Below are 12,733 nucleotides of genomic sequence, written 5' to 3' on the forward strand. Positions count from 1 at the left end.
GTTTTTAATCTTTGCAAACATTTCTAAAAACCTGTTTTTATTTTGTCATTATGGGGTATTGTGGATAGGTTTATTTAAAAAAAAATATATATATATTTTAGGATAAGGCTGTAACGTAACAAAATGTGGGAAAAAGTCAAGGGGTCTGAATAGTTATTAAATTTTTTCCAGTTTCCCCTTTTCCCATTTTGTATCACAAAGTGTAATGTCTCTTTACTATAGTTCGGTTGGAGGCGGTAATGCAACATAATTATATGCCAAACGCCTTTAAACTCCACCGAAGAGGAATTGCATTAGAATTCTACGTCAGGCAGAAATGAGTGTTTTGTGTCAGGAAAGTTTCCTCTCGTGACCTCTACAAGACAGCATGCTGAGTAAAATGATACTTCACTGGTTGTCTGTGCCTGTTGGTCTTTTTGCAGGTAAGAATGTGAGACTAGATATCGACAGGAAAGTATAATTGCATGAACTTTTCAAAGCGCTGGCAGTGCGTTCAGATTTGTCACACGAAGCATTTACACAAGTTGAAAATAGATGCGTGTTTGCAGAGCACATGTTTACATGGTTCCGGTGGTAGAAATATGAACTCAAATACCAGCGCTTCCTACCTGCAAAAAGACCAACCGCACGAAACAACCGATACATAAAAAAATATATATATTTTCTGGAACATTCTGGCTTTATAGCTTGTGAGTGGAAGTTTTTCCAAGCACATTGTATGGCATTAATCTTAGACTGCGAACCAGAGGTATCGCAGTCTGATTGTCAGGCAGATCAGGGCTCTCTGGTGACACAGACATGAAGGCGGCACAGTACATGTTTTGTTGTTGTTGGATGTATTAAAGCCGCAGTACGCAGTTGGGTGATTTCATTTTTCTCTAGAAGGCACTGGTGCTACCACATTTAATATTCTTAAGTTGCACAGCAAAATATTTAGGAGTGTATGCCCTCAGAAGGGTAGCGCTGTAGAGCCCTGTAGACTGTGATGTCATAATAGCGCTGATCAGTTCCACCCAGTGGAGGTAAACAAGCTGTTTTCTGACTTGCAACTTTGTGTCCATTGATCAGACAAACACTAGACTCTCCTGCATGTCTGTAAGTACTCCAGAGCCAGTCAACACTGGAACAAGTGCTGAACTCATGTTTCTTTGCAGGTCTTTGTATCATATATCATCGTATTAAAGTATTTAGCTTACCAGGCAAATCGATAGTCTTATCAAATAAATAGATACATCTCAGTAGTTTTGTATGAACAACAGACAGACCGGCAGTCTAGCTAGTTCTAGTTGAGTCAGCTACAGTCTAGCCAGCAGTCTGTGTCTACGCTGTTGCACCATTGTTATTAGTCTGGTTTCTGACACGTTTCTGGGGTGTTCCCTTCGCTCTACTCTCTGTGGTGTTTGTCCCTCCTGGACCACCATCTCCGCACACAGACCCAGGCGGTGTGTTTGCTAAATAGCTACATTTTTCCATAACAACCGTGCCATTCACATGAAATTGACGCCAACCCTTTTGGTTTGAGTTTTGTTGTGGGGAGGTTTCAGTAGTAATGTTTGGGGCCAGAGTGAATGTGAATATGGGGGTAAAGTGCTGAACCCACAGTCTTAACTCCCCTTTCATGCAGGCCATGTGTATTGTACCCCCACCCCCACACAGAGCCCGTCGGTTGACTGCAACGCAGCTCTAACTAACCCTACATCTCTCTATGGGTTATTACTAGTTAACATGGCTCTCTTAGGGCTAACTCTAACTAAACGGATAGCAATACACTGATGTCTGTTTCACTAACTTAGTGACATAGTTCTCTGTGGGGCTAACTTAGTGACACAGTTCTCTGTGGGGCTAACTTAGTGACACAGTTCTCTGTGGGGCTAACTTAGTGACACAGTTCTCTGTGGGGCTAACGCTAACTTAGTGACACAGTTCTCTGTGGGGCTAACTTAGTGACACAGTTCTCTATGGGGCTAACGCTAACTTAGTGACACAGTTCTCTATGGGGCTAATGCTAACTTAGTGACACAGTTCTCTATGGGGCTAATGCTAACTTAGTGACACAGTTCTCTGTGGGGCTAACTTAGTGACACAGTTCTCTGTGGGGCTAACTTAGTGACACAGTTCTCTGTGGGGCTAACGCTAACTTAGTGACACAGTTCTCTATGGGGCTAATGCTAACTTAGTGACACAGTTCTCTGTGGGGCTAACTTAGTGACACAGTTCTCTGTGGGGCTAACTTAGTGACACAGTTCTCTGTGGGGCTAACTTAGTGACACAGTTCTCTGTGGGGCTAACTTAGTGACACAGTTCTCTGTGGGGCTAACGCTAACTTAGTGACACAGTTCTCTGTGGGGCTAACTTAGTGACACAGTTCTCTGTGGGGCTAACGCTAACTTAGTGACACAGTTCTCTGTGGGGCTAACTTAGTGACACAGTTCTCTATGGGGCTAACGCTAACTTAGTGACACAGTTCTCTGTGGGGCTAACTTAGTGACACAGTTATCTGTGGGGCTAACGCTAACTCCCCTACACAATTATCTGTGGGGCTAACGCTAACTTAGTGACACAATTCTCTATGGGGCTAACGCTAACTTAGTGACACAGTTATCTGTGGGGCTAACGCTAACTTAGTGACACAGTTATCTGTGGGGCTAACGCTAACTTAGTGACACAGTTATCTGTGGGGCTAACGCTAACTTAGTGACATAGTTCTCTATGGGGCTAACACTAACTTAGTGACACAGTTCTCTATGGGGCTAACGCTAACTTAGTGACACAGTTCTCTATGGGGCTAACTTAGTGACACAGTTCTATGGGGCTAACTTAGTGACACAGTTCTCTATGGGGCTAGGGATAACTTAGTGACACAGTTCTCTATGGGGCTAGGGATAACTTAGTGACACAGTTCTCTATGGGGCTAACTTAGTGACACAGTTCTCTATGGGGCTAACATAGTGACACAGTTCTCTATGGTGCTAACGCTAACTTAGTGACACAGTTCTCTATGGGGCTAACTTGGTGACACAGTTCTCTATGGGGCTAACACTGGCTAACGCTAACTAAACTGTTAAAACCAAAGTCAGTTTTATTTTTCTTGGTTTGGGATTTTATCTTTATACTCTCAATATTACAATTATTCCTAGAGAAACAATGAAATTGAATGTTCTGAGTTCATGTCAAGGCTTAAATCACATCAGAAGACCATTTTATTTATTTTTTACTTTAAAGGAGAGAAACTAACATTTAGTTTTGAGTGTAATTCCCTGTAATTGCGCATCTAGGAGGAGAGGAATGTGTGGGTCTAGAGATGTTTCTGCTGGTCTTTTAAGACCTACTGCTGCAGCAAATGTCATGGCAAGAGTTTGCAAAACAATGACCACCCAATTAAAACAAATAATCATTCTATACTTCTGTCAGGTGAGACTACTTCACTTTTAATTAAGAAGGTTTTCTGGGGAAAATGATTAGCATCGCTAACTGGCTACATACGGAGTAAAAGACGAAACACGTGCCACAGACAGATGGGTAATATTGCTGGAAATTAATTGGAAGATATTGTTACCTTTTTTGACTTTTTCTTTTTAAAGCCAATAGTGGCTAACCAGGGGTGGGATCATGTGGTTTTGTTTGGATAATAGCCGGGATCTTTGAGACGGCTTTTGATGTAAAAATGCATGTACTTTCAAAATTGATTGGCGAGCTACTTATAGGTGGACGGCGGACTACTGGTAGTTGGACAACCCCTGGTCTATGGGTTAATGCTAGCAGGTGAATTCCACGGCTCCCTATTACCTAATGCAAACTAGCCCCGTAGCTCTCTATGGGCTAATGCTAGCACTACAGCTCCCTATTGGCAAATGATAACTAACCCCACAGCTCTCTATGGGTTAACGCTGTTACTAGCATGAACCGGCCAACCCCATTCACAGCCCAGACTGGCTTAGCCAGGTGCTTAAGGTTGCCAGAGAGCCAGTGTTGCTGAAAGTGGTAGGCCTATTATTGGCCTATTAATGGGGCTAGCAGATGCTACTGTGACGGCAGTAGGCCTATTATTGGCCTATTATTGGCCTATTAATGGGGCTAGCAGATGCTACTGTGACGGCAGCATATTTCCTCTTGTCTGTCTGTGTCTCCACCATTTTGTTCTGTGCATCCACATTGAAACGATGGAACACAGACACAGGTGTAATCAGAAATAGAGTCATTCATACGGAAAGGGATCTGATAACCGGAATGGGTCTGATTTATGATATGCCACAGTGTGCGTGACTATGTGTGTCACCTTAGACCTGCACACAGAGGAGGTGTTATTGGAGGGGGAACTACAGGCCTGAAATGTTGTTATTATAAGTAGCGCCACGGAAATCAAATTAACATCATGCAAATACCGCCATCTGTTTAAACTACAGATCTTTTCTTTTTTTTTTTGCATGGGTTGTTTCTCAATCCACCACATCCGTCAGCCCTTCCATATCTATGGTGAAAGATGGCAGAGGTAGAGCGGTGTTTGGCAGACTGAGACGTTCTGAAAACGTCTGTAGTCTCCGACTGGTTTGGCCTACAAACTACCACTACTCTGTAGAAAGATGAGACTCTCAGGAACACGATGGTGTTTTCAGTTTTGTCTCGACGACCCCCAAAATCATCACAGGACTCTGCTGAAGTCGGTACAGGCTCTTCTGCCAACTTCTGTCGGTAGCGTCCAAACAGTTTGTTCTACACACTAATGTGACAGCTCTGTGGAAAGGTGAGACTCCCACAGACACTTACATGTCGGTGGTTTTGCTCTAGGTACCAGTTCCCGATCTACCAGGGCACCAGGGCCTTCTGCCAGGGCACCAGGGCCTTCTGTCAGGGCTGCAAGGCCATTAACTAATTTGGCTAAGTAAATTGTTTTTAAAAATGACAAATAGTAGGTATTCTGTGAAGAAAAACAAAAGTGTATGTAAATGTCCATAAGTAATGAGCATTTATGTCGATGTGTAGGTGATAGCCTATTGGCTACAGTCTGTCATGGGAGGAGCCTGAATATGTAGCCAAACTTAATGAGACTGATTCCATGTGTTATTTTATAGTTTTGATGTCTTCACTATTATTCTACAATGTAAAATCATAATAAAGAAATCAGTAGGTGTGGCCAAACTTTCAGTAGGTGTGGCCAAACTTTCAGTAGGTGTGGCCAAACTTTCAGTAGGTGTGGCCAAACTTTCAGTAGGTGTGGCCAAACTTTTGACTGGTTCTGTATATTGTATACATGTGGTTAGCATGTTCAATTAATACGTTATACTTTCTAATAATGTAATGGAGTTTTTTTTTCTTTTTTTCCGTTAAGATGCAAAAAAGTTTTATGTTAACAAATGAAGTTGATGTAATATTGACTGAAATACTTTACTTTAAAAGCATTGTAAATGATCTAGACTCATGTTGGCATATTAACACACAAAAAAACAAAACATGTGTTTTAATTTTGGGATGGTTCAAGTTAAGTTTGGGACAGTTGAAATTGCGGTACCGGGAAGGTGAGGATGTGGCCCTGCCCGTGGAACGCTTTCGACATCTTGTCGAGTCCATCCCTCAACGATTTGAGGCTTTTCTGGGGGCATAAGGTGTACTCTGTGTATGTCTGTTAGGGTGATGTTTCAATATGAGAGCTCCTGTTAGACCAATTTATTTATTACAAATGTGTCTGATTATATTGTCCATGTCAATGAAGTGTGACCTCTGACCTGTGTTGTTGTGTCCACCAGCGCGTCATGGCGACGGCCTCTATAACTCCTACATGAGAACTGACCACCTACTGAAGGAAGAAGCAGACACACACAGTCCCGCTGGCCTGCCCCCGATACCCAAACACACTGTGAGTACACACACACGTACACACACACACCACCCGCAGGCCTGCCCCCAATACACCACACACACACACACACACGCACAGACGCCACCCTGCAGGCCTGCCCCCCAATACACCAAATCACTGTGTATATACACACACACACACACACACAGTAGGGTTGGGAAGGATACCGGATATTTGGAAATGGCCATGGGATGGTTTTTCAATACTGTTGAAATGTACTAATTGAATTTTTTTTGGAATAAATGTTTATATTTGGAGCTACTCTGTAAGTAAATACCTGCAGTCAACCTGTGCAATACGCTACTCTTTAAGTAAATACCTGCAGTCAACCTGTGCAATACGCTACTCTTTAAGTAAATACCTGCAGTCAACCTGTGCAATACGCTACTCTTTAAGTAAATACCTGCAGTCAACCTGTGCAATACGCTACTCTTTAAGTAAATACCTGCAGTCAACCTGTGCAATACGCTACTCTTTAAGTAAATACCTGCAGTCAACCTGTGCAATACGCTACTCTTTAAGTAAATACCTGCAGTCAACCTGTGCAATAAATACGCAACCTACTCTTTAAGTAAATACCTGCAGTCAACCTGTGCAATACGCTACTCTTTAAGTAAATACCTGCAGTCAACCTGTGCAATACGCTACTCTTTAAGTAAATACCTGCAGTCAACCTGTGCAATACGCTACTCTTTAAGTAAATACCTGCAGTCAACCTGTGCAATACGCTACTCTTTAAGTAAATACCTGCAGTCAACCTGTGCAATACGCTACTCTTTAAGTAAATACCTGCAGTCAACCTGTGCAATACGCTACTCTTTAAGTAAATACCTGCAGTCAACCTGTGCAATACGCTACTCTTTAAGTAAATACCTGCAGTCAACCTGTGCAATACGCTACTCTTTAAGTAAATACCTGCAGTCAACCTGTGCAATAAATACCTGCAGTCAACTCTGTAAGTAAATACCTGCAGTCAACCTGTGCAATACGCTACTCTGTAAGTAAATACCTGCAGTCAACCTGTGCAATACGCTACTCTGTAAGTAAATACCTGCAGTCAACCTGTGCAATACGCTACTCTTTAAGTAAATACCTGCAGTCAACCTGTGCAATACGCTACTCTTTAAGTAAATACCTGCAGTCAACCTGTGCAATACGCTACTCTTTAAGTAAATACCTGCAGTCAACCTGTGCAATACGCTACTCTTTAAGTAAATACCTGCAGTCAACCTGTGCAATACGCTACTCTTTAAGTAAATACCTGCAGTCAACCTGTGCAATACGCTACTCTTTAAGTAAATACCTGCAGTCAACCTGTGCAATACGCTACTCTTTAAGTAAATACCTGCAGTCAACCTGTGCAATACGCTACTCTGTAAGTAAATACCTGCAGTCAACCTGTGCAATACGCTACTCTGTAAGTAAATACCTGCAGTCAACCTGTGCAATACGCTACTCTTTAAGTAAATACCTGCAGTCAACCTGTGCAATACGCTACTCTTTAAGTAAATACCTGCAGTCAACCTGTAAATACCTGCAGTCAACGCTACTCTTTAAGTAAATACCTGCAGTCAACCTGTGCAATACGCTACTCTTTAAGTAAATACCTGCAGTCAACCTGTGCAATACGCTACTCTTTAAGTAAATACCTGCAGTCAACCTGTGCAATACGCTACTCTTTAAGTAAATACCTGCAGTCAACCTGTGCAATACGCTACTCTTTAAGTAAATACCTGCAGTCAACCTGTGCAATACGCTACTCTTTAAGTAAATACCTGCAGTCAACCTGTGCAATACGCTACTCTTTAAGTAAATACCTGCAGTCAACCTGTGCAATACGCTACTCTTTAAGTAAATACCTGCAGTCAACCTGTGCAATACGCTACTCTTTAAGTAAATACCTGCAGTCAACCTGTGCAATACGCTACTCTTTAAGTAAATACCTGCAGTCAACCTGTGCAATACGCTACTCTTTAAGTAAATACCTGCAGTCAACCTGTGCAATACGCTACTCTTTAAGTAAATACCTGCAGTCAACCTGTGCAATACGCTACTCTTTAAGTAAATACCTGCAGTCAACCTGTGCAATACGCTACTCTTTAAGTAAATACCTGCAGTCAACCTGTGCAATACGTAAATACTCTTTAAGTAAATACCTGCAGTCAACCTGTGCAATACGCTACTCTTTAAGTAAATACCTGCAGTCAACCTGTGCAATACGCTACTCTTTAAGTAAATACCTGCAGTCAACCTGTGCAATACGCTACTCTTTAAGTAAATACCTGCAGTCAACCTGTGCAATACGCTACTCTTTAAGTAAATACCTGCAGTCAACCTGTGCAATACGCTACTCTTTAAGTAAATACCTGCAGTCAACCTGTGCAATACGCTACTCTTTAAGTAAATACCTGCAGTCAACCTGTGCAATACGCTACTCTTTAAGTAAATACCTGCAGTCAACCTGTGCAATACGCTACTCTTTAAGTAAATACCTGCAGTCAACCTGTGCAATACGCTACTCTTTAAGTAAATACCTGCAGTCAACCTGTGCAATACGCTACTCTTTAAGTAAATACCTGCAGTCAACCTGTGCAATACGGTAGGATATAAAGCAGATCGAGTTCTTCATTTCACCTGTCACGTTCTTTTCTTTAAAATGACGAATGAATGAACGACATCAGCTGTATTCAGTCTGTTCCACACCTTTTAATCAACTGGTCCAGCTGTATTCAGTCTGTTCCACACCTTTTTAATCAACTGGTCCAGCTGTATTCAGTCTGTTCCACACCTTTTAATCATCTGGTCCAGCTGTATTCAGTCTGTTCCACACCTTTTAATCAACTGGTCCAGCTGTATTCAGTCTGTTCCACACCTTTTAATCAACTGGTCCAGCTGTATTCAGTCTGTTCCACACCCTTTAATCAACTGGTCCAGCTGTATTCAGTCTGTTCCACACCTTTTAATCAACTGGTCCAGCTGTATTCAGTCTGTTCCACACCTTTTAATCATCTGGTCCAGCTGTATTCAGTCTGTTCCACACCTTTTAATCAACTGGTCCAGCTGTATTCAGTCTGTTCCACACCCTTTAATCAACTGGTCCAGCTGTATTCAGTCTGTTCCACACCTTTTAATCAACTGGTCCAGCTGTATTCAGTCTGTTCCACACCTTTTAATCAACTGGTCCAGCTGTATTCAGTCTGTTCCACACCTTTTAATCAACTGGTCCAGCTGTATTCAGTCTGTTCCACACCCTTTTAATCAACTGGTCCAGCTGTATTCAGTCTGTTCCACACCTTTTAATCAACTGGTCCAGCTGTATTCAGTCTGTTCCACACCTTTTAATCAGCTGGTCCAGCTGTATTCAGTCTGTTCCACACCTTTTAATCAACTGGTCCAGCTGTATTCAGTCTGTTCCACACCCTTTAATCAACTGGTCCAGCTGTATTCAGTCTGTTCCACACCCTATAATCAACTGGTCCAGCTGTATTCAGTCTGTTCCACACCCTTTAATCAACTGGTCCAGCTGTATTCAGTCTGTTCCACACCCTATAATCAACTGGTCCAGCTGTATTCAGTCTGTTCCACACCTTTTAATCAACTGGTCCAGCTGTATTCAGTCTGTTCCACACCTTTTAATCAACTGGTCCAGCTTTATTCAGTCTGTTCCACACCTTTTAATCAACTGGTCCAGCTGTATTCAGTCTGTTCCACACCTTTTAATCAACTGGTCCAGCTGTATTCAGTCTGTTCCACACCTTTTAATCAGCTGGTCCAGCTGTATTCAGTCTGTTCCACACCTTTTAATCAACTGGTCCAGCTGTATTCAGTCTGTTCCACACCTTTTAATCAACTGGTCCAGCTGTATTCAGTCTGTTCCACACCTTTTAATCAACTGGTCCAGCTGTATTCAGTCTGTTCCACACCTTTTAATCAACTGGCCCAGCTGTATTCAGTCTGTTCCACACCTTTTAATCATCTGGTCCAGCTGTATTCAGTCTGTTCCACACCTTTTAATCAGCTGGTCCAGCTGTATTCAGTCTGTTCCACACCTTTTAATCAACTGGTCCAGCTGTATTCAGTCTGTTCCACACCTTTTAATCAACTGGTCCAGCTGTATTCAGTCTGTTCCACACCTTTTAATCAACTGGTCCAGCTGTATTCAGTCTGTTCCACACCCTTTAATCAACTGGTCCAGCTTTATTCAGTCTGTTCCACACCTTTTCATCAACTGGTCCAGCTGTATTCAGTCTGTTCCACACCCTTTAATCAACTGGTCCAGCTTTATTCAGTCTGTTCCACACCTTTTAATCAACTGGTCTAGCTGTATTCAGTCTGTTCCACACCTTTTAATCAACTGGTCCAGCTGTATTCAGTCTGTTCCACACCTTTTAATCAACTGGTCCAGCTGTATTCAGTCTGTTCCACACCTTTTAATCAACTGGTCCAGCTGTATTCAGTCTGTTCCACACCTTTTAATCAACTGGTCCAGCTGTATTCAGTCTGTTCCACACCTTTTAATCAACTGGTCCAGCTGTATTCAGTCTGTTCCACACCTTTTTAATCAACTGGTCTAGCTGTATTCAGTCTGTTCCACACCTTTTAATCAACTGGTCCAGCTGTATTCAGTCTGTTCCACACCCTTTAATCAACTGGTCCAGCTGTATTCAGTCTGTTCCACACCTTTTAATCAACTGGTCCAGCTGTATTCAGTCTGTTCCACACCTTTTAATCAGCTGGTCCAGCTGTATTCAGTCTGTTCCACACCTTTTAATCAACTGGTCCAGCTGTATTCAGTCTGTTCCACACCCTTTAATCAACTGGTCCAGCTGTATTCAGTCTGTTCCACACCCTATAATCAACTGGTCCAGCTGTATTCAGTCTGTTCCACACCCTTTAATCAACTGGTCCAGCTGTATTCAGTCTGTTCCACACCCTATAATCAACTGGTCCAGCTGTATTCAGTCTGTTCCACACCTTTTAATCAACTGGTCCAGCTGTATTCAGTCTGTTCCACACCTTTTAATCAACTGGTCCAGCTTTATTCAGTCTGTTCCACACCTTTTAATCAACTGGTCCAGCTGTATTCAGTCTGTTCCACACCTTTTAATCAACTGGTCCAGCTGTATTCAGTCTGTTCCACACCTTTTAATCAGCTGGTCCAGCTGTATTCAGTCTGTTCCACACCTTTTAATCAACTGGTCCAGCTGTATTCAGTCTGTTCCACACCTTTAATCAACTGGTCCAGCTGTATTCAGTCTGTTCCACACCTTTTAATCAACTGGTCCAGCTGTATTCAGTCTGTTCCACACCTTTTAATCAACTGGCCCAGCTGTATTCAGTCTGTTCCACACCTTTTAATCATCTGGTCCAGCTGTATTCAGTCTGTTCCACACCTTTTAATCAGCTGGTCCAGCTGTATTCAGTCTGTTCCACACCTTTTAATCAACTGGTCCAGCTGTATTCAGTCTGTTCCACACCTTTTAATCAACTGGTCCAGCTGTATTCAGTCTGTTCCACACCTTTTAATCAACTGGTCCAGCTGTATTCAGTCTGTTCCACACCCTTTAATCAACTGGTCCAGCTTTATTCAGTCTGTTCCACACCTTTTAATCAACTGGTCCAGCTGTATTCAGTCTGTTCCACACCCTTTAATCAACTGGTCCAGCTTTATTCAGTCTGTTCCACACCTTTGAATCAACTGGTCCAGCTGTATTCAGTCTGTTCCACACCTTTTAATCAACTGGTCCAGCTGTATTCAGTCTGTTCCACACCCTTTAATCAACTGGTCCAGCTGTATTCAGTCTGTTCCACACCTTTTAATCATCTGGTCCAGCTGTATTCAGTCTGTTCCACACCTTTTAATCAACTGGTCCAGCTGTATTCAGTCTGTTCCACACCTTTTAATCATCTGGTCCAGCTGTATTCAGTCTGTTCCACACCTTTTAATCAACTGGTCCAGCTGTATTCAGTCTGTTCCACACCTTTTAATCATCTGGTCCAGCTGTATTCAGTCTGTATTCTAGATTTAATTTTGGATTGGAGATACTTAATGTGAGTCTGGAAGGAAAGTTTACAGTCTAACCAGACACTTAGGTATTTGTAGTTGTCCACATATTCTAAGTCAGAACCGTGCAGAGTAGTGATGCTAGATGGACGAGTGGGTGTGGGCAGCGATCGGTTAAAGAGCATGCATTTAGTTTTGCTTGCATTTAAGAGCAGTTGGAGGCCACGGAAGGAGTGTTGTATGGCATTGAAGCTCATCTAGGGGTTTGTCAACACAGTGTCCAAAGATGGGCCAGAAGTATATAGAATGGTGTCGTCTGCGTAGATGTGGGTCAGAGAATCACCAGCAGCAAGAGCAACATCTTTGATGTATACAGAGAAAAGAGTCTGCTCGAGAATTGAACCCTGTGGCACCCCCATAGAGACTGCCAGAGGTCCGGACAACAGGCCCTCTGATTTGACACACTGAACTCTGTCTGATAAGTAGTTGGTAAACCAGGCGAGGCAGTCATTTGAGAAACCAAGACTGTTGAGTCTGTCGATAAGAATGTGGTGATTGACAGAGTCGAAAGCCTTGGCCAGGTTGATAATTACGTCACTCTGACCTTGAGCGTGGCTGAGGTGCACTTATGACCAGCTCACAAACCAGATTACATAGCGGTGAAGGTACAGTGTGATTCAAATAGTTGGTGATCTGTTTGTTAACATGACTTTCAAAGACTTTAGAAAGGCAGGGTAGGATAGATATGGGTCTGTAGCAGTTTGGGTCTAGAGTGTCTCCCTCTTTTGAAGAGGGGGATGACCGTGGCAGCTTGCCAATCTTTAGGGATTTCAGACGATACGAAAGAGAGGTTGAACAGGCTAGTAATAGGGGTT

At 42.7% G+C, this 12,733-nt stretch overlaps 1 protein-coding gene across 1 annotated transcript in view; it reads left to right on the forward strand.

The window, feature by feature from the left end:
* Nucleotides 1–12,733, forward strand: part of dyrk3 (dual specificity tyrosine phosphorylation regulated kinase 3) — a 41,745-nt gene that overhangs the window by 3,399 nt on the left and 25,613 nt on the right. The window contains exon 2 of the mRNA XM_065004725.1: nucleotides 5,742–5,851. Within this exon, the coding sequence (XP_064860797.1) occupies nucleotides 5,742–5,851 (110 nt within the window). The remainder of the gene's footprint in view (nucleotides 1–5,741; nucleotides 5,852–12,733) is intronic.

Source organism: Oncorhynchus nerka, linkage group LG2 (assembly GCF_034236695.1).
Source record: "Oncorhynchus nerka isolate Pitt River linkage group LG2, Oner_Uvic_2.0, whole genome shotgun sequence".
NCBI lineage: Eukaryota > Metazoa > Chordata > Actinopteri > Salmoniformes > Salmonidae > Oncorhynchus > Oncorhynchus nerka.